The 25,852-nt window shown below is 37.7% G+C and overlaps 1 protein-coding gene across 3 annotated transcripts in view; it reads left to right on the top strand.

Moving 5' to 3' along the window:
• Positions 1–25,852, top strand: part of KDM5A (lysine demethylase 5A) — a 50,991-nt gene that overhangs the window by 1,395 nt on the left and 23,744 nt on the right. For 2 of the 3 annotated variants that reach the window (XM_054817367.1, XM_054817356.1), the window contains exons 2-17: positions 1,214–1,291; positions 2,344–2,466; positions 4,682–4,852; positions 5,342–5,476; positions 10,720–10,825; positions 11,367–11,455; positions 14,441–14,599; positions 16,992–17,111; positions 18,208–18,366; positions 19,944–20,125; positions 21,917–22,079; positions 22,937–23,056; positions 24,297–24,491; positions 24,605–24,786; positions 25,059–25,183; positions 25,431–25,581. In XM_054817367.1, coding sequence (XP_054673342.1) covers positions 1,214–1,291; positions 2,344–2,466; positions 4,682–4,852; positions 5,342–5,476; positions 10,720–10,825; positions 11,367–11,455; positions 14,441–14,599; positions 16,992–17,111; positions 18,208–18,366; positions 19,944–20,125; positions 21,917–22,079; positions 22,937–23,056; positions 24,297–24,491; positions 24,605–24,786; positions 25,059–25,183; positions 25,431–25,581 — 2,258 coding nt within the window. Of the gene's footprint in view, positions 1–1,213; positions 1,292–2,343; positions 2,467–4,234; positions 4,359–4,681; positions 4,853–5,341; positions 5,477–10,719; positions 10,826–11,366; positions 11,456–14,440; positions 14,600–16,991; positions 17,112–18,207; positions 18,367–19,943; positions 20,126–21,916; positions 22,080–22,936; positions 23,057–24,296; positions 24,492–24,604; positions 24,787–25,058; positions 25,184–25,430; positions 25,582–25,852 lie in introns of those variants that run through there. The other variant, XM_054817373.1, reaches the window with a different exon arrangement.

Here is a 25,852-nt window from a genome sequence, read left to right as displayed (position 1 = left end):
ATAGCTGTAAAATAAGAGAGTTGAAAATAGAGAGAGACGAGAAAACCTGAAAAGAAAGCGTGTAACTGAGAAGAACTTGGAGACAGGTTGCTGATTGGATTTCATGATCCTTTCTCTCCTTCTGACCTGTCTGGGTTACTGGAATCTGTTTAGTTGGTTTAATGACATGGTGAAAACTTGACCTCCAAGGGGCTGCCCTTTCTAAAATAAGCAGAATGGCTTAGGTTGAGAGGCCACAAGAAACTGATCCAGATCCTGTTCATTGAGAATAACTAGAACTTTCCTGGCCACTGAACGCATTTGTGTTTCTCCATGATTGCCTAGCTGTTTGCATTGCAGGGTTTTGCAGGATGCATGCGTCAGGTTGATTTGCAACCTCCAGTAAGGACCAAATCAGAAACTTTATACTAACCTTACTGATTTATTATTCTTTTCCATTATTAGAAGCTGTAAATATTTTACGATTGTGCTTGAGGCCTTGATATGCAGCAGCAGTGCAAATAATAAATATTTAGTGTGGCTTGTCCACCTGGAATGGGCTGTCCTTACTCTGTTGTATTTACTCCCAGGTAGACAGTCTATTATAATCTAAACTGTCTTTAAAAGTACTAAAAAGCCGAATTATACTTGTTTGGATGTTGTAACACAGTTTTCAGAGATGGGGCTGGGAGACACTTGTGGTTGAACCGACTGCTGACTATTGAGAAAGTAATTATTTAAGGCTGCATTTCTGTTAAAGAACTGGACTCCTGACTGGTGGTCTTATCTTTATTGAAATGAACGTAGACAAACATGAAAAAGTTAGATGTGTAATAATGTGCTTTATTTGGTGTTTGTCACTGTTGGTGGTGAGAATTTTGCAATGTGCAGGATATATGGAACTTTTAAAAAAGTAAATAAATAACCAACAAGCTACAGGGTATCTCTCATATCTAAACTCAGTATGAGGTAATGCATACTGAAATACTTTGAATCTTATTTTTGTTCATATTTTTAATTCTGTGAGGATCTCTTTCTTTGAACTAAAATATTGTGGGAAGAACGTTATTTTAAAAGCACAAGAATGTCATAAAATTAGAAGATGATATCACCAGTTGTACTGAGAAACTCATTTACTGTTGGGAGCTTATTTACTCAGACATTGTTAGGGTCTTCTGTTTTGTGCATTTTTTGAGAAGTTTCTTGAAGCAATAAAATGTCTTTCTCTGTTTAGGACTGGCAGCCTCCATTTGCATGTGAAGTACAAAGTTTTCGTTTCACTCCACGAATTCAGCGCCTGAATGAACTGGAGGTGAGCTTTTCCACTGTTGATATAATTTTGTGTTTGCACTGAAAGCAGTAGGTCTCCTTGCTTGAGATTTGCATCTTGGCAGGTTTCTGGATGGGGGAGACTTTAGAAACCCATAGACCACATCAATGTTTATACTTGGCAGTGGCAGAGTTCATATAAAATAACTCTCCATGGCTTTGAGAAAAGTCTGGTTTTTATTTTATTACCCAAAATAACCACAAGAGTTTTTCATGTTCAACTGGAAATGTCTAAAAGGAATGCCAAGTACCATGTTGTGTAGTAAGAGCAGCCAGTGTCTCGCCTTCAGAGCTCCACAGGCAATGAATTCTTTTTTTCCTTAAAATATTTACTGCTGTTCTGAAGCCTCTGGTCTTATACTGTCTTGATAATGCCTTTCAAGCCCTAAAATGACTGATTTTTTTATGGACTGCTTACAGTTGGTTAATTTTATGATTCAAAAATGTATGGGAGCTTTCTTGAAAGTGGTATGAGTTCCATTCTGTCCTGGTTTTTCCTTTTCTCTACAACATTTCTCAAAGCCTTGCTCTGTTCATATACCAAAATGTTATGTATCATTTGGCTTGTAAATGGGTGTCCTTATGGAAAGTGATTTGAGTACTCCAAAAATACTCAGGGAGGAGGCCTTTCTGCATGGTTAAGGCATATATAAAAACTGTTTCTAACTCTCCCTTCCCCCCCCCCCCCAATGTGTATTTTAATAATTGCGCTTGTGTTTTTACCTGAAATGCTGATTTTTCGTAAGCATGCATTTTGGTTTCAAACCAAGAAATTGTTAGGTAGGAGTTTAGTTTATAGGATCTTAAAAGCAGAGAGTAAAGCAGATAAAATTTTCCACTTGTGAAGATCTTTCTTTTTATCAATACTTGCATTTCTAGGGCATTTTTTTACATGACTAAGAAATATCTCGCTTGCCAAATAGCGCTTTGAAAATGTAAACACTATAAAAAGTTGTCATGTTTTTTCTCAGAACTGCAAGGTATTGTAACACTTGCTTTGGGACATACGTATTTGTCTTCCTTTATTGATTGCAGGCAATGACAAGAGTGAAGCTGGACTTCTTGGATCAGTTAGCAAAATTTTGGGAACTCCAAGGATCCAATTTAAAAATCCCTGTGGTGGAGAGAAAAATACTGGATCTCTATGGTCTGAGCAAGGTGAGTAAGCAGTTGTAGGCCTTGGTCAGACAGGGACCTCATTTTTCATTCAAGCTCAAGAAGCAGCAAAGCAACAGGGAGGGCTTGTTTTACAGCATTAATCTCATTAATGCAGAGATTAAATGGAAGTGTGGGAAAAAGAAATATAGTGAAAGAAAACTTCTAAATTGAGTGGTTATGGCAGACATGTCAAGCACAGTTAAATTACTTGGCTCTGGTTGGATTCTGTACAGCCTGTATTCATTACCTTGTACAGAGCTTGAACATCCTGATGTCAGCTGACCATTTGCTTTTTAGTTCTTTTTTACATGTGGTAGAGCTGCAGGAGTTGGAGGTGGTTTTTGAGAAGGCAGCAGTATACTTGCATGCAGTTCAGCTCCTGACATGGCAATTCTGTAATGAATTGTTGTAATTGCTCCCTCCTTTCTCCCAATAGAGATTCTCCACATGACATAAACGTGCATCTTTGAGAATTTGTAATGTCAACTTCTGGAATAATTATTTTAATTTCCAAAACAGGCTAGGCTTAAGGCTGGCTAGCCTTATTATTGTAGCCTGCTATTGTAGTTATGTTTGGTGTGTTGTTTTTCAAAGTTTGCACACAAGTTAAATCTCTGTTGGAATTTGCTTTTGCACTGGCAAAATACATGTACCGTTATAAACTTACCTGATAAGGATGGATTGTTAATATAAATAGGTAGATATCTCCTTGGAGGGTAAGGAATTAAGATGCAGTAGTTCTAGGTTGGAGCATCAGTTTCCATTCCCCATCAAGATTTCTTTCTCTTAGGTAAGTAAAAATATAAAGATCTGAGTAGATTTTATTTTTAAGGGAAGAAATCATAGTCTTTTGGAGAGTCTGGAATTGCTGATAAAATGCAGAGACAAGTTGATAAAATGTCTTTTGGTATTTGTTGGGTTTTTTTTCTTTTCATGTCTATAGTGGTTTGCTGGGATATGCAGAATATCATAGTGGTACTGGGAAATACCTGGGTCACTGTTGAGCTTGAACATTTCAGTTGACTGCAGATATGCAGGTCTAAGCTTAGTGGCTTCTCTAGCCATTGTTCATGTACAGATAATTTTAGGAATCAATTTTTCATGGACATTTTGAAGATAAGTTGAAATTTAGGAATAGTTTAATTTAAAATGGCTTTTCAAGTACTCTGCTGTATATGTGAGGAAAAATAATGATGAATAATATTGTTTTATCTAAGCGTAGCTATCTCTGATTGTAGGAGGAATCAGAATTAACTAATTAATTTGTAACTGTCACAATTAGACTTTTGAATTCACCTCAGCCTTAAAAGTATACCATAAATTTCACGTCAGTAACAAAATGTTTTTGCATTGCTGTTTCTGAGTCTGTGACACATGAAGCATGAAATTTGGTCCTCATGTGTAAAGAAATGTAATGCAAAACTACACTGTTGTAGAAATGCTATTAGTCTTACAATAATAAAAATGAAGTTACAATCCATTTGGGTTTTAAGCTACTTGGCAATGAAACTGTAAAGGGAATGGAGGCAGTGGAAATGTGGCCAGTGTTTCTGAGGAAGCAACTCATATGCTGTTATGATCATTGCTTGGAGGCAAATGGTCTGTCATTTTTCGTTCTGTGTACATGTTAGTTACACGTAAGCAGTGATAATTCTATATGTGAATTACTGGACTCAAACCAATTGAAGTCAGGTGTAAAAACTGGACTGAGTTAATTGGAAGATAAATTCAGTTTTCCTGTTTTTACAGTAGTCTCTCTTCCATTCAGGGCTTTGTGAGAGTTTCTATAACTCTGAAGTTGTGAGCTCCAATGCTCCCTTCTACCTGGACTCTGTTAGAATGGACTTCACTTCTGACCAGACTTGTGTTTTGCATCAGAGTAGAAGTCTGGTGTGAGTTAACTTGTAGTTTGTTCTGATGTTGGGGTTTGTATTCTTTCCAACATGTCATAAATCTTAACTGTTGGACTCCTGTCTAGGACAGTACGCAATTTACATTTACTAGGAAAATTGCCATGTTAAATGTATTAAGTAATGAGGATAAGTAAGTGCTTAGTTATTAAAGTACTAGTCCTTCGGGAAGCAAAAACTAAATTCAGGATTCTGTCACTTTTTAATGGAACCTTTTAACATTTGGTTGGTTTATTTGATTCTTAGTTTATGCAAGGTGGTGAGAGCTGCTCAGAACCCTTAACTTTTTTATTTATGCATTTCAGATTGTTGCCAGCAAAGGAGGCTTTGAAGTAGTCACTAAAGAGAAGAAGTGGTCTAAAGTGGCAAGTCGGCTTGGCTACCTGCCAGGAAAAGGCACAGGGTCGTTACTCAAGTCTCATTATGAACGGATCTTATACCCCTATGAGCTCTTCCAATCTGGGGTCAGCCTTATGGTGAGACGCTTCTCTCACAATACGAAGAGGGGACCCAAACTGCATGTAGAATGCTACTTGTTACTGCATACAAAACTAGGACATAGAGTCCATGCTTTTAGAAGCTTTAGATATGTAAACAAACCTACGTTTACCCTTATTCTTACTGGTGACAGAATAGTGCTAGAAGTTGTAACGTGACCTTGTGTAGTTATTTTCTGATAGCTGTTTCTTTATAGGACTGAGGCCAACCCTGTTGGGAAGGAAAACAGGGCAAAAGGTGATATGATTAATTGGAAAGATGTCTTTCTCTCTTGATAAAGCTGGCAGTTGAGATTCAGTTTCCTTATTTGAAGGGTGCATGGATTAATTGGCCTCTTGTCCAATTGGCGTGTGTAATGCTGTGATTTCACTCATTCTGTTTCTTAGCAAACAGAACGATTCACAGACCGTGGAATGATTAGTACTGCCTGATCAATCAACCTGGTGTTCTGTGCTCTGATCCTGTAGGGCATCCAAAAGCCGAACTTGGACCTTAAGGAAAAAGTGGAGGCTGAGGACCTCAGCTCAGATGCACAGGCTTCCCCAAAGCAGGCTTCCAGAATGAACGTTGTGCTGAAGAGAACCAGGCGTGTCAAATCCCAGGTACCCCTGTTAATTGGCTGTTACGGACAGAGAACGCTTATTCTTCCACCAGCACAGCAGCACTGGCAGTGCAGTAGCCTTTGTCTGGCTGTGGGAGCCTGGTCAAAAGCACCACCAGGAAGCAGACTTTGTTTAAATGAAATCCAGAAAAGGATGTCTCTCTGAGGCCTGGCTTGCTTACAGTAGATGTGCTGTTTGTCTGAAAACTTTTAAAAAATGCTCTTTGTTTATTGACAGGTGGCCTAGGTACCTTTGTAGTGAATATATCTTTGAAAACTAAACAGGTAAAAAGCCATTCGTGAAATGATGTTGAAGCTTCTGCTTGTGCAAAGTTTGAAAAGTTTTTCAAAACTTTTTCGAAGATGCTCTTCAGTTACATGAATGCAAATATGTGTAGATAAGTCTTTGTTAATTGTGGAAATTGCATTTGGGAATAATTATCTCAAGCTGTATAGACTTTTTCTGAAGAAATTAAATGGGTATGTGGGGAGATGCTCAGTGATGGCTTGAATTGTATAGGATTTCCACAGTTTTTCGACTGAAAAGCAGTTTCTCTTCTCCAGGATTAGTGGTGTTATACGAACTTCTGGTATTCTACTATGTGATATTAAATCCTGGGAGTACCCTCCAGTAAATCTCAATTCAAACTGAATCACCACCATTTTAAATGCTATATCATTAGAAGTAATTGTGGAGGCTTGTCCTGATGGCTCCACTGCTTCTGTTGCACTATATAAAGCAGGCCTTCACCATTTGACAAAAATCTCTGTTGCAGGCAGCATCCTGAGGCTCTTCACAGTAGGTCTAGTGGCTCCCTGCTGGCCAGGCAGCGGAACACGGGCAAAAGCTGGATTTAGAGCCAAGAAACTTACTACTCGCTTGATGCCATTCTAGACTTATTTTAAGCACTACAATGTTTTTTCAAATGCTCTTAAACAGCTTTTTTTCAAATGCATCTTTCTTGTCACTGAGATATTTGAGTATCCTTTATAAACTTCCATCTTTTTCTCTGGTGTCATGATTGATTTAGATTAAATTGTCTTTTTTCATCTGTTTTCTCAACTTACTGAAGCTGACTTGATATTATTTATCATAGCCATATAACAATGCATCTCACAAGTAGTCCCAGGCTGTGATCTTACCAGATCTCTCAAATCATGTGTTGTTAGTGAGCTATCCAGAAAAACTGAGAATGCTGCAGGAACTGAAGCAGTCATTCATTGTGTAATTCTACTTTGGATTTGAGCAAATCTTGTGGGATAATGCCAGTATGACCTTTTTATCATACATGATATAAAAGTGTCACTATGTTATTAGGATCCTGTGGGATCTTTTTTCCCTGCTGATTTCAGTAAGGTAATGGTACTTCTCATTTCTCCTTACTGGACAAAATGATTCTGTGGTGATCCTGGCACAGTATAGCTGCTTCATTTCATTTAAAGGGGCTACATTTCAGAAATGAGAGAGGTGGTTTTACTTGGATCATCTGCAAAAAGTAAATACATACGTACCTTTTATTAGGCCTCTAGCCATGCTGTCTTCTAAGCATTACAGTTATTAAAATGGCTGAAATGACTTCTTTAACGCAGGAAAATCTCAACCTACTTGCATAGCTAGGAGAACTACTTTTTGGCTCTGTTGGAAGCTACGTGTAACTCTTAAGTCAACTCTGGAACTGTATTTAGAAACAGAGACTTGTCCTTAGTACCCTCAAATGGTAGAAGTGTAAATATCTGGGGAATGCTGAGAAATTGTTCCAGATTTCAGTGTACCTCCTTATTGTAAACAGGACACTCTGTTTGAAGTGATTACCAGGAATTGTATCAGAGATTGTCTAGATAGTCTTCAGAGTAATATGAAAGTAATGTAAAAACCTGCTAAATAAATGTCATTCTGCTCTAGCTGAAACATCTGAATGATTTGTGTGTAGTGTGCTGAGTAGTCCAATGCCTGAGTAGTGAGCATGGATAACTACATTGACCTCTGCATCTCAGTAGATTTCTTCCAAGTGCTAAAAGTACTTTCCAAAATGATATACATCATCTTCTTGTAGGTAACTTACCTAAGAACGGGTGATGAATAAAAAAGCATAAAGATAGTAATCAGAAATTACTGAAATAAACAAAGATCCTCAGCAGTGGAAGGGGGTGGCAGACCTTCAAAAAGCAAATTTTTGAATTTTTAGAGAAAGTGGAAAATCAAAGAGAATAGAGAATGAGAATTCTCCATTGTGAAAGATGGGTTGGGAATCTTTGGACACTACAATCAAGTGTCAGTCGAATACATTGTCTCTGAATAGGAAGAGGATAATTTGGTGATGAGAGATTCTGCCCAAAAATAAACTTAATGCTTCATCGTCTTTCTCTTTTTTCTGAAGAAAGCTATCACAAATGAAAAAACAGAGAAGGGCAACTGGAATAGTAAAAGCTTATAAAGAAAAAGACAACAAAAAGTAGAGTGAGTTCCGATTAGGAAAAGAGCATATCCTTAAGGAAAGGTTAAATTTAGGACAATTCTTCTTTCTTAGAAAAGAGTAGTCTGTCTTCACATAAGATCTGTTAGAGTGTATTTTAACTGGCAAAGGATTTGTCTAGTGAAGTTATGTCATGATGATTTCTGGTAGAGAAATACATTACTGGAAAAAAAGGTAATGAAATACTATCTTTTCAAAGGATGTTAACATCCAGAGAATTTTCTGAAAAATCAAACCCAATTCTAAGTAGTATGTCTGCTTTCAGGTTTCTTTTACAAATTTGATTGATTGCAGAATAACGAAATTAATAAAATAAGCTTCCATTTTTTTAACTTCCTTCTATGGGAATAATTGTGTGAAACAAAAGAACTCTGGGAGATGCTGACAAATGCCCCAAACATGTAAATATTTTGATTCTTGGTTGTAACTATTCTGCTTTTGTGCAGAGGAGGGGTGGGGATGCAAATGTTTCAAAGTTGATAAGAGTAGGACAACAGAAAAAGATTGTGTGTGTATCCAGTGTAACTGGATCATGTCATTAGGATTTGCCCGTGTACAAGAAAGGCCTTTGGGTTGTACTTTCAGCTGAGAAGGTAAAAGAAACAAAAATATATCTGCATCCTTCAGGAAAACAAGGAGCTGAGAATAGAATCACAGTTTAATCAAGTTCATCTCAATTATATAGAAAAAATATAATGCAAAAGTGTGATAAAGTTTTGTGCTGTTAGCAGTGAGAAAATGGCAAGAAATGCAATATTTCTCCTTCCATCCATTCACAGTTTTGAGTTTGGTGTTTTCATATAGTCTTAAAGTACACCACAGAAAGACTACTTATTGAGGCTTGCTGAATGCTTTGGGTATTCACACCTTAAACTGTCAATATCCTGGCAGTGTTCATAAGGTTATATAGGAATCTGATTTTTAAAAAACATCTGTGTATCAATATGCAACCTGTTCTTTTTGAAAACTGTATAGCTTTTTTGACCTGAGCATGAATGGATTGCATCCACTTAGGTTTAGAGGAATCGAAGTAAATCTGGGCGATGGAGTTATGAAAATATATTTAGGCAATGCATTTTTAAACAAAGCTATAAAACTGAAGAGAGGTTGCTGCACATTAATGATTTACTTGTAGTAAATACAATAGTAAAATTATTTTTCAGGTATCATTGGGAAAATTATCCTGCATCACAATAGCGGGAGAGAGAAATTGTGGAGTTCATTCATAAATGTTGCTGAAATGATGGGAAATTGTACTGTGCTGAGAAATGTGATGTGAGTTGATTCTGTCAGGTTCTGTTAGTTGAGAGAATGGATGAACTGTTAATGAATTTCAAATGGGAACTGAGAGACTATGAAGTCTCCAGGTGGTAGGCTTTCCTGTACAGCAAAAAAGTCAGTGTGTCCTTATTGCTTGTTAGCCAAAAAGTGAGGAATTTATGAGAAAAAGATGCCAGTTCACAGTGAGCTTACAAAGTTAGTAATATATATTTGAAGTGAAAATAATTTAATAGCAACATAGGATTCATAAATGTTCAAAATCAGAATATCAAAATAGTTTGGAAAAATGTTGGTTAGCGTACTGCATACACAGTTCAGTGGGAACAGGGATTCTAAATAGCACCAAAAATTCCTTAGAGTAATAATGCCTAGGAAACAATATCTCTTCTAATGTGTTCTGGAAGCAGGAAAAACAACTGATTTAGACTGAATAAATGGAAATTGTCTTCTTTCTTTTAGCTTTATTGCAAGTGTATTTTAACTTGGGGGTTTTTTTGTTTGTTTGTTGATTAAAAACTGAATGCAAGGGAGCTTATTTCATGCATGATATATCAGGCTATAAATCTGTGGAAGATAATAGGTGAAGCATCTCCAGGAAGTTACTTCAATATAACCTTGTTGGAATTAGATTTGCTGAGATCTTTTAAGATGAGTGAATTTCAGGAGGAAGATTGCAAATGAGAATTTAGTGGCCTTCTATATCAGCTTAGAAAGGGTTTTCAAAATGTAAGGAGGCAACATAAAGGAAAATACCAAGGTGATTGCATTGCAGATAAAAACAGAAAATGGAGGTTCTTTTTGCTCTTAGGTTAGTGGCAATGATGTGGGAAAATGAGGTAGGTGAGCAACGGGAAACAGGAAGAAGTTCAGTTGAACACAACACTTCAGGAAACAGCACTGGCAGGGGGATGGAGTTGTCTCCCAATGGGTCTTTTCATTTCTGATTCTGAGGTTGCAAGGGCACTGTGAGTAGCTGTGATTCAAGAGTTACACTCGTAACATTTCATCACAAATAAATGCAGGAGCAGCCAAGCTTAAGGAATTAGAGTAGGTTGGAACTCATTAGTGTCATGTGTATGTGTCTACTCAAGGAAGCAGATAAAAAATCCTGTTGAAACACTGCATTTGTTAACATCCAAGCACTTGACTGAACTATGGCGACTTTGGAAAATACTGCTGTGGCATTCTTCTAATTTATTTTTTGCTAAATGTCAAACCTAGTTCTCTTATTTGCAGTATACATGACTTTCTGTAGTTTATCTGTAATCCTAAATGGGAAATAATTTGGAAAGTTGGGACAAAAATGCTGTCTTTTATTCCATTTGCATTTGTTCATTGGCTTTAGGAACAGAAAAGTGTGTCTTTTCATGCCTCTGTTTCTTTTGATGAGCTGATGTTGTGAGAAAGTGGAATGTAAACAAATTATAAAGAGACCTGGAGGGGAAATACTGGTAGTTTGTGCTGATATGGTCTTTGTTTTTATTTTTAGGCAGAGGCAGGCGAAATGAGTAGAAATACTGAACTGAAGAAGCTGCAGATCTTTGGAGCTGGACCCAAGATGATGGGACTGGCATTGGGAGCAAAGGATAAAGAGGGTAATTAAATCTTGGGCTCATCGCTCTTTAAAGTAACGAAGCTGTTAAATCTTTCTGTGTGTCTCTAGAGACAACATAAAGAAGTAAGCAAATCATTATAACTGGAAAAAGAAAGCTAAGTATTCTAGGGTTTCATTCATGAGAGAGATTTACAGGGTGCTTTTTGTAACTTGGCATAATTTCAACTCTTTATGTATTATATAGTAACAATAACAATTAAGCAGCTGTTGCATGAACTGAGTGACTGGAAAACAGGGTTTCACAGTACTGAAACTGATCCTGCCAGCTAAGTGCACAAATTATGAGTGTAATTCACTCTGTTTTGTGAAGGAATTGAGATCACCTGTGAGGATAAACAAAATATGTTTTCCTAATCCCTGTCTGTTTTAGATTGGCCAGGTATAACAAAGCATTTTTGCTTTCTTTGGACTGTCAGGTAGTTTCTGATACAAAAGGCAGGGTACCACGGTGGACATCTGTGTTGGTTTTGCAAGTTAAGTCTATCTTGATGTGATATTAATAACATTTATTTTACTTCAAGATGAGGTGACACGAAGACGCAAGGGAACCAGATCAGAAGCATTTGGAATGCAGATGAGGCAGCGCAAAGGAACTCTTTCTGTCAACTTTGTAAGTTTGATTCCTTTGCTGTGATTTCTGATAAGAAGAAATTCATTGATTTACTAAGATTTTTTTTTTAAACACCCCTCCACCCACCCACCCACAAATAGATGAATGGATCTATAATGGCAGCAGTTATGGGAAGAATGGCTAGGTTTCTGGTTTAATCTTTTGGACAGGAAGAATGTTGCAACATGAAGGTACTTGCTGGTCATGGGTTTGAAGGCTTGCTTTGCCATACACTTCTTGCATGCCTTCAAGTAGCTCACTTTCTATTTGAGCTCCCCTTTGTAGAACAATTATAATACTACTTCTCTTCCTTAAAAGATGTTTTGAGGTGCTCCACTACTTCAGGAGTTTGGTTTTTTAGCAATTCCAGCTTTAATGTCTTTTCTGTTTTGAGTTTAAACTAGTCGTTATACAAGTCTATACAAGTGAAACCCCTGAGGGGAAAAATGAAATGTTTAGCACACTTGATGTTTGACTGTGGAAAAGCAATGTATAGTTCGTAGTGTCTTTCATAGCACATGACTTTTTACTTTTAAAATGTCATATTTTATCGTGTACACAACCATGAATGAAGATGCATGCTTTTAATGTCTTTAAAAAGAGACTCTTCACTAATAATTCAGCTGTTCTTTTTTTCTTAGCCTGAGAACACTTACAAGACCTTATTTTAAATTTTAAGCATAGAAGGCCACGGCAACTGAAAGCCTCTAGTGATCATATTTTTATATGTGGAAATGCCTCCTGGGGAAAAAAATGTGGGAGAAATCGGATATTTAAAAAACAGATCATTGTGCCATTGCAGCTAGGATAGAATTTACGTGACACACTCTAAATTGTACTACTACTACTGAGTATATGGTATTCTTAGGCTGTGTGTTGTGACCATTTTGTTTAAGTATGCTTTAATTTAAAAATATTTTGTCTAGTCTCTGTTTCTTTGTAGAAAAGTGTATTTGTTTACTCTTTCCATTTAGTCCTATATATAAGAGAAAATGAAAATACTGTAGCAGCAGAACTTCTATTTTGGAACTGTACTCCTGTAACTGTAATCTTGTGAAATTCTGTGACTTAGTACCATTTGGTTCCACACTTCTTTTTTATACTTGAATGAGAGATCTTCAAGGAAGGCAGTCTTTGAAGTGCACAGGTGATACATTAGCCTTAAATAACTTTTGTCTAAAAAATACTGCGCTGCAGTTTTGTTTACACTTCTCCCTCATTTATTTATCATTTTGTGAAATGCTAACTGTGAAATTTCATCGATGTGAAATGCTAACTGAAATAACATACACCTTTCTCTTTTTATTCTCTCCTCCTGATAAATACAGTTATATATTGTCATACTCTTACTGTATTTTGTTACGTGGCTAGGAGGCTTATTTGTGGGTATTGTGTAATCACAGATCTGCTTGTTGTGAATAAGTATTTCAATGCAGTCTTTGTATTTGACAAATTGTCGCTTGGGATGATGTAAAAAAAGATTGCATATGTTAATATGAATTAGGAGAGAAGAAGGTGTTATCAGTGATAGGTAACTATGGACTATCATAGAATAGCTGCCTCTTACAAATGGCATTTTCATGCGTTTTTAGCTTTGGGAAGAGAACCTGAAAATATCTGCTTAAGGTACCCTCCCTCCGTTTTATATACTTGCAACAAAAGCAACTAGTTTGATGTTTTAGACAGACAGGATATTCCATGAGGGTGAGTGCGTGAATTTTTTTAAAAAGGGGAAAATCATATGTCTCTTAATAGAACTGCATTATTTTTGAAAATTGTTTCTTAAGAAACCTGAGCAATCTTAAGTAGTACATTATTGCATAGCTAGGAAGTTGCATAATTAACTAGGCTTGTGTAACCAAGATGGGGTTGACACCAAGTATTTAACACAACTGTGCAAACCTAATCAGCTGAAAAGCACGTGGTTTTGTGATGTCTTGATGAGAATAACAACCCCCCAAAAAACACCCCCACTAGTTGTGGTGTTATTTTGAGCTGTGTGGAGGGAATACGCATAGCCTGAGTTGCCCAGTGACTGACAGAAGTTGTAGCAGAAATTTAGAGCAAGTGTTATTCATGAAGTTCATGTTGTTGTTAAAAATTTATACATAAGATAATTTTTAGCTGTGATAAAGTAATACACAGTTTCTTCATTTAGATTGTTACAGATCTTCAGTACTGTATTAAATGTTTATATTAAATTAAAAGTCCTTTGGACAAAACAGGAAGCAACAGCAAAAAAATTTGAAACCTATTGATGCTGTTTTCTCTTTGGTCCCTGAGAATATCTCCCAGTGAGTGTTGTTCTTGTTGAGAGATTATCTCGGACAAACACCTGCAAAAATTGTTTGCTATTGTATTGGGATTAATACTTCTCTGTTATCATTTGGAGTTTCTTATCCTTTATGTTGGAGAGAATGAGAAAGAACTTGGTACCTTTACATGCAGTTTTCTTCCCTTCCCCTTGGATTTTTATATTGAAATCTGTAGGTTTGTGGGGTTTCTTACCTCTTCTTTTCCATTACAAAGATAATCACTGTACTGTTGCAAGTGATGGCATGTACGTTTCTGAAATAGTTTTTGGAGACATTCCTCAGCTGTGTGCTCTTTGTAGAGATTTAGTTTGAATTGTTTTCCATGAGAGAGGCCCAAAGAGAGGAAGAGCACGAAGTTCTAAAAACTGTAATCTACTCTTTTGCCTCAATGTAAATGAGATGCTACTTCTGAGTTATATAGAAAACATTTGTCCACCTGAACTGGATAGTTATTTTGTAGTGTCCAAAGTCCCCCTGCTTCCCACGTATTACTGCTTTGAGAAATTGAAGCATGATCGTTCATTATCAATGCATCTTGAAAACCAGAGGGGACTGCATTGATGTTCATATATCGGACTTTAGGATTGCATCCTTTGTTCCTTTGTTTAAGGAAGGCAGGTTCTGGATAAGGAAACTTTTTGTAACTTCTTTTTTTTTTTTTTCTCCACAGGTTGATCTCTATGTTTGCTTATTCTGTGGCAGAGGAAATAATGAGGACAAACTGCTACTGTGTGATGGATGTGATGACAGCTATCACACTTTTTGCTTGATTCCTCCTTTACCCGATGTACCCAAAGGTGACTGGAGGTGTCCAAAGTGCGTTGCCGAGGTACAGTTCAAGAACTACTCAAGCTTTGTATGTATACTTGTATTCCTGGAAAGATCAGAAGAGCAGCAGTTCAGCTCAGTGCTGTTCCATCTGGGTAGAAGCTGTAGTTTTGTTTGGAATATTGTCAAGATGAGCTGTGAATCTCCAGCTGTTCTTGGTTGATGAGCCATAAGGAGAGAGAAATGTTCCTCCTATAGCTTGGGCATAACATTTGTTTATTATACAGCCATCTGACAGCTAAAACTTTGGCCTTTGTATGCTAAGAGCTGAAACTCAATTTGATAAGCTGGTAGTGGGAAGTTAGGGTGAGAAGTAGGGTTGTGATAGGTGTTAGAGCATAACGATGAGACATTTTGTAAACTATGAAGTAATCAAAGTATGTGATTTGGGCATAACAGGGAGCTTTGATTATTGAGAAGTCATTATGTTGTTGTTCAGAATAGCTCATAGCAGAAAGTGAAAGAACTAAATAAAAAATTTGTAGCTATTTTAGATTTGGGTTAGGCTAAAAAAGGAACTGTTGAGGCTCCAAAAGTGGAAGCTAGTTGAATTTCATTGTTCAAAAAAGAAGAGCTACCATGTTGCAAGAGATGACCGATCAACAGCTTGAAGGTAGCGAACATCATTTGATTGGCTTGGTATTTGTCTTAAGAAAACAAATTTTGCAAGCTTAGGAAATTGGTAGATGTAGGATTCAGAGGAAGAAAGCTTACTGTTTCTAAATCTGTAATTTTATGACTGGCTTTAACTTTTTAGAAGGTGTTTTTTCCAAAAGGGGTAGTTGCACACACATGTGTATGTGCCCATTTCCCCCCACACCCTTCCCGGTGTGGGCTTCTGCTGTTTTCTTTATGGTGGTGTAAGAGTAGTTGTGCAGCCACATAATGAGGTGGATCAGCTCGTTGCTCTCTAACCCTTCACAAAGAGAGATTAGATTGTCAGATGAACTGAGGCAAATGCTGTTGTGAGAGAGGTGGAAATTTATAGTTACAGGCAAGGGAAAAGCTGCAACTAACCCTTTGGGCTGCTGCTCACAGGGTGGATTAAGCTGCTTGTTTATTGTTACCTTAAGAGATAGCAATAAAGGAGTATTAGCAAACTACAGCAATCCAATGTGGAGGTAACTTAGAGAATATAGTAGTAAATACAGTGACTGCAGTGATGTAAGAATGTGGCAACTCAGAAGAAATTTCGGTACTACTACTACTAAACCCAGGGATATGTTATTCCTAAGGAAAAAATATGCATGTAGGGACACAATCAGAAAAGTTAAGGTGCCAAATAAGTTTTTACTAGCAAATGATACAGAAAGTACTTGAAAAATTCTGGAAATATATTGGAAGAAAGAGGAAAAAGGGAGAAAACATAGCTGTGTTATGTAACGGAGAGTAAACAACAGCAGAAAGATGTTTGAAATGCTCAGTAATGCTTTTTGCCTCAGTTTTTACTTTAAATGTTAATTGTGCACAGATGCTTAATGTAATGTTAACAGCAGGGTGCTGGAACAGAAGCTAGGAAGAACAGGGTAAGGACTCTTTATATATATTCAGGTCAATATTGACAGTGTTTACAGATGTTGTAGATTCTTTGTTGCAGGCTCCATTTAAGAACTACTTTGATAAATGTTGGGCATAGTCTAAGGATAGTTCCTCTTGAAGAAAAAGAAACTACTGATCTCTTGAATTTCTTTCCAGTTCTGTTTCTTTATGACTGTCAGATAAATCTGTCATGTTTGTGTTCAAATATGTCTTGGATATACAAACACTGTGTCAGATACACAGAGGCTGAAAAGGACACCATAGAAATGGGTGGGGAGAGTATCTGAAAGGTGAACTAGTATTTTTTGCACTCTTGGGATGAATGGGGATAGAACAGTGGAAGACTTGAAGGTTATCTGTCAGATGGACCATGTCTGTTGTTAGCTGTGCTGCATTGTTTTAATTTCCTTCTTCCTCTTTCCTTCTGTGTACTTTCACAGTGCCAAATCAGTTGATGATTTGCTGACTTGATAAGACTGAAGCACTTGCAGGGTTTGTTCCTGTGCAGTTATTCTGCAGGTGCTTGAACCCAGTCTAAGAAATGCCTTATGGTCATCTAAGCTTCTTGTACATTGTCTTAATCTGTGTCTGACAGAGTAGATGATGAAACTTAGTTTTGGACAGGAAAGCAGAAGTGTGTAGCATTGGGGTTTACCGTGTTAGATTAGCTTCTGTACAATTAATTCTGTTCTGTTTCCGTTGTGGTAGGACTTCCTCAGCTGAGAAAAGCGCTCAAAACTGATAGCTTATTGTGTTTGGTAAGGACTCAGATGGACACTGGGGGTTTTTTGCTGAAAATGTAACTGTGTCGTAGTCTGCTGCAGGGAACAGTGTTTTTATGTTCTGTCTCCTAGGAATGCAACAAACCCCGTGAGGCCTTTGGATTTGAACAAGCTGTCAGGGAATATACTCTCCAGAGCTTTGGTGAAATGGCTGATAACTTCAAGTCTGATTATTTCAACATGCCGGTCCACGTGAGTTTCAACTTTTGTTGTGATTCCTTGCAGGGACGAAGAGAAGAGGTTTCAGTTGATCCTGAATTTTTGTGGAGGCATCTTAGCTTTGTTTAAAGAGGCACCATAAGCTTCAAACATATAAACAAATGAATTAGCTTTCTGGCATCTGGTCTCATTTCAATTTCATTTCACCATTTTCCTGTGATGGATAGATCGCTTTATTGCTTGTTAGGATATATCTTATTGGCCGTACTCTAGTTAAGTTCGTGCCCTTTTTGATTAGTTGTACTGAGTATCTTGTTCTTGTTTGGCAAAGGAGTCTTTTTGCTGCCCTTCCTCTGGCTTTTGTCTTCATTCAGTTTGTTCAGAGGATAAATCATTGTTTTCCTCCCTATTACAGTCTTTTCTTGTAGACAAGTCAACAGGCTGAGTCTGTCTCATAATCAGAGGGTTTTTTGTTCTGCATCTCAGCAGCATTTTTAAAACTGACATTTGTGCTTTGGCACACTTCCATGATTCCACTGTCCTGTAGACTGCATGTAGCACCAAGCTCCTTCTCCTCTCAGGGTTCTTTGGTAATTTATGGGCATTCTTGCTAAAGCTTCTACCTTTTAAGGACTCACATTTATGATACAACTTTGGGACATGGAGCAAAGCTTCTTTTACAAATAAGCTTCATAAATAAATGCAAATAAGTAGTTGTAATGAGCTGTATGAAGACTACACTCTTGAACACAATTCTTTGTCTGAATTTCCTTACTGTTGCTCAGAAGTTCTGGTCATTATCCTCTGAAATAGTTTGGACTTTGCGTGCTGTTCGTTCTGTTTGCTGCTTGGCTTCTGCTGGCTGTCTCCTTCTCCCCTTCTTTTTAGCTGTACTTCTGGTAACCCCATCTTTTTTGTTCATTCCATCCCTTATGATGTGGCATCCTATTTCTGTTGCAGCCACTGCTAAGGAATACAGACCAAACTATGACTTTGAAGAGATGAAACAGAGAGGGAGTGGCCTTGGTGTTTGAAAATTCATGGGGGATTAGTAATGATTTATTGCTTGAAAGATAACTTTTATGTTGGATCTTATCTGCACATACCCTAACATCTTTTCTGCTTTTAGATGGTTCCCACTGAGCTTGTAGAAAAAGAATTCTGGCGATTGGTGAGCAGCATAGAAGAAGATGTCATTGTGGAATATGGGGCTGATATCTCATCCAAGGACTTTGGAAGTGGCTTCCCAGTGAAGGATGGCCGGCGAAAGCTGATGCCAGAAGAGGAGGTGAGGAACAGGATATGCGAACTGACTCCATTCTTTACTCTGCATAAGATTTCACATTAAGAATGTAGGTCAGAAATCAGCGTGGATTTTTTTTTCATGAAGAAATTGCTTAAGGCTTTTGCATACACTTAACCTTCCTTTTGAGCAGGGCATGACTCTGGTATTTTAGGTTCTTTTACAGATCTGGTTGCTGATAGCTAAGCTCTCTTCATGATTTAAGTGTCACCTGTTTTGTATCACTTAACCTTAGCAGGCAAAGATGTGTGAGTTGTTACAGTATGTCTGAGTATGAGACTGATAAGATTTTTTTTTTTCTTTCTTGTTCGAACCTTTTTGTTACGGAGTTAGCTACAGAAACATGATTCTAACCTCCTTAGGAGGTTCATAATAGGTAAAACAAACTAATTGGATTTAGCTTGTTTCTCTGACTGTGCATACTGTAAGAATGAAAAGATGTAGGTACTGCATCTTGTTACAGAAAAATTTATAAAGAACATCTGGTAAGTATATTACCTATTTTTCTTCAGACCTTACTGTAACATATAAATTTTCTGACTGCTTATATGTTTACATTCAAAGGAAATGAGAGTAAAGGTGTGGTTTTGTGATTACACAACCCCAAATCAATTTATACTGCTCACTGGAAGAGGTAATCCTGCTCACTATTGTCTTCCACCCATACCTGCACCTTCCTGCCTGTACCACTATGCGGTGATTGTGTAGGTGCTTAGTGAGTCAGAACTGATTGTTGATCTATTTGTATGAAAGTAGTAATTTAAAAAATATTTTCTAGCCAGATGACTTAAGTCATCTGACTCACTGCATTGTCTTTATAGTGTCAGAGCAAAGGAAACAGCAGGAATGTGTGGCTGAGCTGAAGCTGTGGCCAGTCCTTTCAGCAACTGTAGGATATGCCTAAAATGACTGTGAATCTGTGCTAACAGCTTTTTTTTAAGGTGGAAAGTAGACTGAAAAGTAGTGAGCTTTTAAGGCAGTTTATTTCGATTCTCATTTTTTGTACAAACTGTGTATTTGAAAGTAAAGGTGGGATTGCTTAACTGGTGATGCTGCCTGCTCAGAAATGAGTGTGTAGGAATTTCTTAAAACTTTCTAAAGTAATATATAAAGATCATCAAGATAAACTGCAGTGCAATAAAGCAAGTCTTAAGCTGAAATAATAACATAAGATTCACTGCGTTGTTTACAATCTTAAGTTATCCTATTTTATTGAAGACTTTTATGTTTTGTTGTTCTACTAGTGTTGCTGGTATTTTGTTCCACCAGGAAAGCATGAAACGTATGGGGGGAAAAAATCAAAACCTAAGATATAAACCTTGATCCAAAGAAGATGGGCTATATATGTTGAAATACTAGGACTAGCCTTAAATCTTAGTCTGATTAACTGCCAAGGTAATTAAGGAATTATTTCCTAGTTTCGATGCTTCATTGTTGCAGAATATTACCCACTGTCTACTATAGAAATGGATAGACTCATCTCTTCCTTTGTACTTTCTTTTTCTGGAGTTGGTGTCCTTATATTCTTCTGACTTATTCAGAATTTTCTCCTTTTTTGGCAGGATTATGCGCTTTCTGGTTGGAACTTGAATAACATGCCAATTCTAGAACAATCAGTCCTTGCTCACATCAATGCAGATATCTCTGGCATGAAGGTACCTTGGCTGTACGTAGGGATGTGCTTCTCCTCATTTTGCTGGCATATTGAAGATCACTGGAGCTATTCCATTAACTACCTGCATTGGTATGGGTTCTCCTTTGTGCATTTACCTTACACTGCCCTGTTTGCTGTTAGTAAATTTGTAGTTCTACTTGAAAACGCCTTACGCACGCTGATGACATTTTTAACCAAAAAGCTAAATGTGATGAGCGGACCGTATTCTTAGCTGAGGCTGATAAAAAGCAAATACAGATACTGTTTTAAGCACTTCAGTGTTTTTCATTAACTGATTAAATATTCTTGTGGTGCCAAAAATCCAGTGTCACTGTAAAATCATGCTTTAAAGGCTCACATCTTTTCTAAGAAATCTTTTAGTTTTGAACTGAGTTACAGTTCAGTGGTTCACTGCTTTGTGATTTAAAGTTGGTATGCCCCCCATGGTGCAAATGGAGGCTGCTGTCTCAGGGCTTAGACAGGCATCTTCAGCAGCAGATCTATACACAGAAACACTCCTATTCAAGAGAAGAGAAATTTGAAAGTAATTCTGTCTTTCAGAACAATCCTAGAAGTGTTCTGGTGTTCAGCTTTTGTGTTTGAAAAGAAGAATTGTGACAGATTAACTATTTGCATTGCAGTCTTCCCAGTTCATCAGGCTCAGTCACAGTGGATGGAGCAGGGGGGAAGGAGGGGGAAGCTGTGGGAAGCACCTCTTCAGAATAGAAAGTTTGTTGTACCTCTGGTAAGGGTGAGTTGATAGCCTTTAGACTGATTGCACGTTTCTGGAGAAGCATCTTTGCTAGTAAGCTCTGATCCACAGGCTCGGGAGGCGGGTTAATTTTGTTTCAAGTTCAGTTACTGTCCTCAGCATACTATCAACTGGGTCAGTATGGGAGGGTTTCGTGTCAGCTGGTGAATTCCAGCAGCTCAGATGCAGAGCAGTAACTAACTGGGGGTTACTACCGGTGTCCTACCAGCAGGTGTCACTGAAGCCTGTAGGAAACGCCTGCAGAAAATGCTGCACTGTGCCTCATCTAACTTTTGGGATGGTTGGTGGCAAGATTACTAATGCAGTTAAATAGTGCTATGTAAACGGTTTCAGATATTTCGACAGACTACTGCTTGTACTTCTTAAGAAAATAAAATTTAAAAATAAACCTCAGCACTATAGATACTAGATCATTACAGTTTATTTTGGTTAAGACAAGACTGGAAGGACTGGAATAATGTGTTCTCACGTAATTTTCTGTTTCGTTTTAGTCTTGCTAATCTCTTTCTTCCCTAATACTTAACTAATTCATGTTATTAGGCATTTTTTATCTTAAGAATCTAGTGGACCAGTGGTTTGCAGTAATTGGCTATGTGTATTAGAAGGATTGCTTATAGTTCATTGCACTGTTTGGTGTTTTCTTCTTTCCACTTCTGCTTAGCTGGTATTCTGTTCCCTTGGTTTCAGAAATAGGACTACTCTAAGCCTAGTTGAGTAGAGCAGTACCGTAATTCTCTTTTCTCTTAAACATGAGCTGTGATGGCCAAGGTTTTATTTGTTAAACTTACTTTTCTCTTCCTAAAGGAAAATAATTGCTCATTTTATCCCTTTAGAGCATGGTAAATGACAATTATCTTCCACTTTAGGCTTGTCATGGCAAATCTGCTGTCAGGTATGTTCAGAATTGTGTTGCAGTGTAAACGATTTTTCAGATTAGAATGATACTTTCTGAAGAAGATGGTTGTTGATTAAATGCATTTTTTGTGTCTATATGCAAAATATTTGGCTCGTGTGGACAGTGGTGCTAGATTTGAGGTAGATTTGCAGTTGGGAGCCACCATTGCTTTCTGTTAAGTAATGTGTTTATTACTGTGGTTGTGTTTTGTTAGGGGAGAGCCGAAGACATGGTATGGTGTGCCCTCTCATGCAGCAGAGCAGCTAGAGGATGTGATGAAGGAATTGGCTCCTGAGCTATTTGAATCTCAGCCTGATCTCCTGCATCAGCTGGTCACTATTATGAACCCTAATGTGCTGATGGAACATGGTGTACCAGTGAGTAGCACATGAGCATTTTTTTACAAAAGTACTCCTATGCGCTTTCTTTTTTTTTTTTTTTTTCATTCTGTGCCAGTTTTGTGTAACAATGGTTTGGCATGACTCTGAAGATTTTTTTTATAGTGGACATTTACATATTCAATTCATTAGTTATGGGATGTTTTTAAAGCTATTTTCTAGAATCTCCTCTAGACTCACCATGAAATTTAAATTCTCTTGTATCAGAAGTGAGTGTGCCAAGCCCAAGCTTCTTACATAAAATATCTTATAGAACAAGTGTACATTGTATGTAATTTAATTTTTAATTAAAAAAAAGCCCACCCTGCCATAGCACCAAGTTTGTCTCTGAAATGCTTTTAATATCTTTTGACAGTAAAATACTTGTCTTATGTTCAGTAGAAATCTCAGCATTACAAAATACTTTTTTTGACCAAATGTAATTGACTGCAGATGTTGAAGCAGCAGTCACTATCATTTGCTTTTGTCTCAGGATAAATTGCTTCCCTGGCAAATACCCCAACAAAGCAAACCATAAACTGTTTCCAGAAGCTTTTGCACTTTGTGGTGCGATGGATTAAATGATAGAGAAACATCCCTTTTGGGATTCATAAAGAGAATTTTCAACTGTTGGCTTATGTATTCAGCTTTTTTGAGTAAGGTTGTAAATTGAGGGTTCGCTTTAAGAAGGCAGACCCAATCCTTACCGCTTTTGGAGTAGCTACGTTGCCTGTGGTGTTCTATAGGTAAAGAAGGCGGTGTTCAAATGTCTTGTAATTACATGTTTTAAACTCTGTTGCAAGTTTCATATTTTTTCTTTTTTTTTTTTTTTTTTCCTTTATCCTCACTTGTATTAGGTATACAGGACCAATCAGTGTGCTGGCGAGTTTGTTGTGACCTTTCCTCGTGCCTATCACTCTGGATTTAACCAGGGATATAACTTTGCTGAAGCTGTGAACTTCTGCACTGCTGACTGGGTCTGTTCTTTTGTATATGTTTGCTATGTCTCTGCTAGGTCACCTTTGCAAGGAGAGTGTTAGTACCTTTCTTATCTGAAGAGGAGTCTTCTATGTTACATAGCATGTTTTATGTTTATAGCTCCTGGTACAACAATTAAAGACTGATGTGAGTTTCCATTAAACAAAAACATTTTGATGAGCACGTAATTTTAAGCATCTTTGAACTGAAACTATGGCATGTGGTCTTCCTTTTTAAATATTGATCTAACCAAAAAGTGACATCTCATGGTACCTTTAGCTAGTATTTCTTTGTCTCTTTCTGAATTTGATACAGATTAATGTACTGTCTTGAGCTGCTGTTGTCATTTGAATGTTGGAGGTAGGCATATAACAGTCTTTTGTTCTCCTTTTGTGCCAGCTCATTGCACCTTTAAATCACATCAGTTCTAGTAGCCATGCCACACCAGAGCATAGTTTATGTGGATTCTTCAGTAAGTTGTCAAAAGTGTGCACTATCACTATCCAGGGTTTACAGTTGGAAGTTACGATCTCATCTGTAGTTTACGTATCTCTGACTTCTTTTTCGTTACCTTCAAATAGGAATTTTAGTACTTAATCAAAGAATTTTATTCATTTGTCAGAGAAGTTCTCCACAGGATTGACAATGTGTCAGTATTCTTCTTTTCTCCTGTGCTCATGATGTAATCTTTGTACAGCCTCTGTGAAAAACTGCTAAGCTCACACCAGGCACGTGAAATTTCCTTTGCTTATGCAAAATTTAAATAGAAATCTGCGTAGCAAATTCATCTAGTGTTTTGGGGTTTGTTTGGTTTTTTTTTCTTTAAAAGGTACAAAATGAGTAATACCAATTTTGGTTAACTCGAGGCATCTTGTTTTAAATGTCTGTGTCCGAGCATAATAATATCTAGAGGGCAACACATTCACCTCGGCACAGACCAGATGACTTCTTTTTGGTGCCAGTTTCTTTCCAATGGAAGTAAATTAAAGAGCTTAGGACAACTCTTAAACTTGTGTCTGAAAGTTAGGCACACAAGGTTATGACAGATGCTCCCGCAACTTGGATATTCTCTTTGTCCTCATCTGTGACGTGATTTGTTGTAATTGGCTCTGTCCCATAAGATACAACTCTCTTAGTCTCAGTCTTTTTCCTAGGTTTTGTCAAAGGAAAGAAAATGAGAGCTAAGAAATCATCTTGAAATGTCTTTTCCCAAAATGATAATGTTGGGGTTTTTTGTAGCTTCCCATTGGGCGTCAGTGTGTGAGTCATTACCGAAGGCTAGGACGTCATTGTGTTTTCTCCCATGAAGAGCTGATCTTCAAGATGGCTGCAGATCCAGAGTGCTTGGATGTTGGGCTGGCTGCCATGGTCTGCAAGGAGATGACTCTAATGATAGAGGAAGAGACACGGTTAAGGGAGTCTGTTGTACAGATGGTGAGTAATAAAAGACAACTCTTACTTTGCTTGCAAAAGAATTTTTGCTTCCCCCTCTCCCCCGCCTGGATTAGAGTTTTTAGCAAGTGTCTAATTTTTTTTTTTTTTGTTAGGGAGTGTTGATGTCTGAAGAAGAGGTGTTTGAACTGGTTCCAGATGATGAGCGTCAGTGCACAGCTTGCAGAACCACGTGCTTCTTGTCAGCTCTTACATGTTCCTGTAATCCTGAGCGTCTGGTATGCTTATACCATCCATCTGATTTATGTCCGTGTCCCATGCAGAAGAAGTGTCTAAGGTACACAGGATTTTTTTCCCCCCACTTTTCTTCCCTATCCAGTAGTTTGCTGGAGACCAGTGACCAAATACAACATTTGGCCACACTTCTCTCTTCCTTTACTCAAGGAATGTTTTTATCCTCTTTGCTTGTTTCTTGGTTCCAAGGCAGCAGGTATTATACATGTTCTGTCTTTCTGGCCTTATTGTAGCTGGAAAAACTCAATATAAGCAATATCCTGGCTTTTGTATGAACATTAATATTCTTTCTGTCTTTTCCTTCCATATCTCCAGGTACCGGTACCCACTAGAAGACCTTCCTTCTTTGCTCTACGGAGTGAAAGTTAGAGCACAGTCTTATGACACTTGGGTCAGTAGAGTTACAGAGGCTCTGTCTGCCAATCTCAACCACAAGAAAGGTCAGACTTCTATTGCTCGTAGTAGGACGTCCTGAAACTCCTGCATTTGTTCTGTATTCTCATTTAATGAAACAGTGTGTATTGTTTAGTGGAAAAAAAGAAATGAGCTAATCTGAGAGTGTAATGCAACTCATCATTGTGCATTTCAAATTGAACTAGCCTGTTGGAACCTTGATGGAAGGCCTTTGAAGCAGTCTAAAATCTCTTTTCGTTTTGCATACAAATTATTTATGTGCTGTTATTACAGATGTGATCGAGCTGAGAGTAATGTTGGAGGATGCTGAAGACAGGAAATATCCAGAGAATGATCTTTTCCGCAGGCTCAGAGATGCTGTGAAAGAAGCGGAGACCTGTGCTTCAGTAGCACAGCTGCTTCTGAGCAAAAAGCAAAAACACAGGTAGAACAGGCTTTTTTTTCAACAGTTTCTATCTGTCTGTTTTGTTACTTGATTGGACCTGGAAATGTAAGAACCCTGAGGTCTCCCTACCTCCTAACTTCTCTCTGTATTTGCTGCCCTTAGTGCTGTGACTCATTGAGACATAGAGGAGGCAGATAGAGTGACACAAAGAGCCAAAAAAGTGGACTTGGTTGGAACGTCTTAAACGTTCTCCTTTGGAGAAGTTTATTTGATTGCTGATCAGGTATTTCTCTGAATTTGTGGGAGGGTT

This window comes from Grus americana, chromosome 1, assembly GCF_028858705.1.
Source record: "Grus americana isolate bGruAme1 chromosome 1, bGruAme1.mat, whole genome shotgun sequence".
NCBI lineage: Eukaryota > Metazoa > Chordata > Aves > Gruiformes > Gruidae > Grus > Grus americana.
This window is presented reverse-complemented; position numbering and strand designations above follow the sequence as displayed.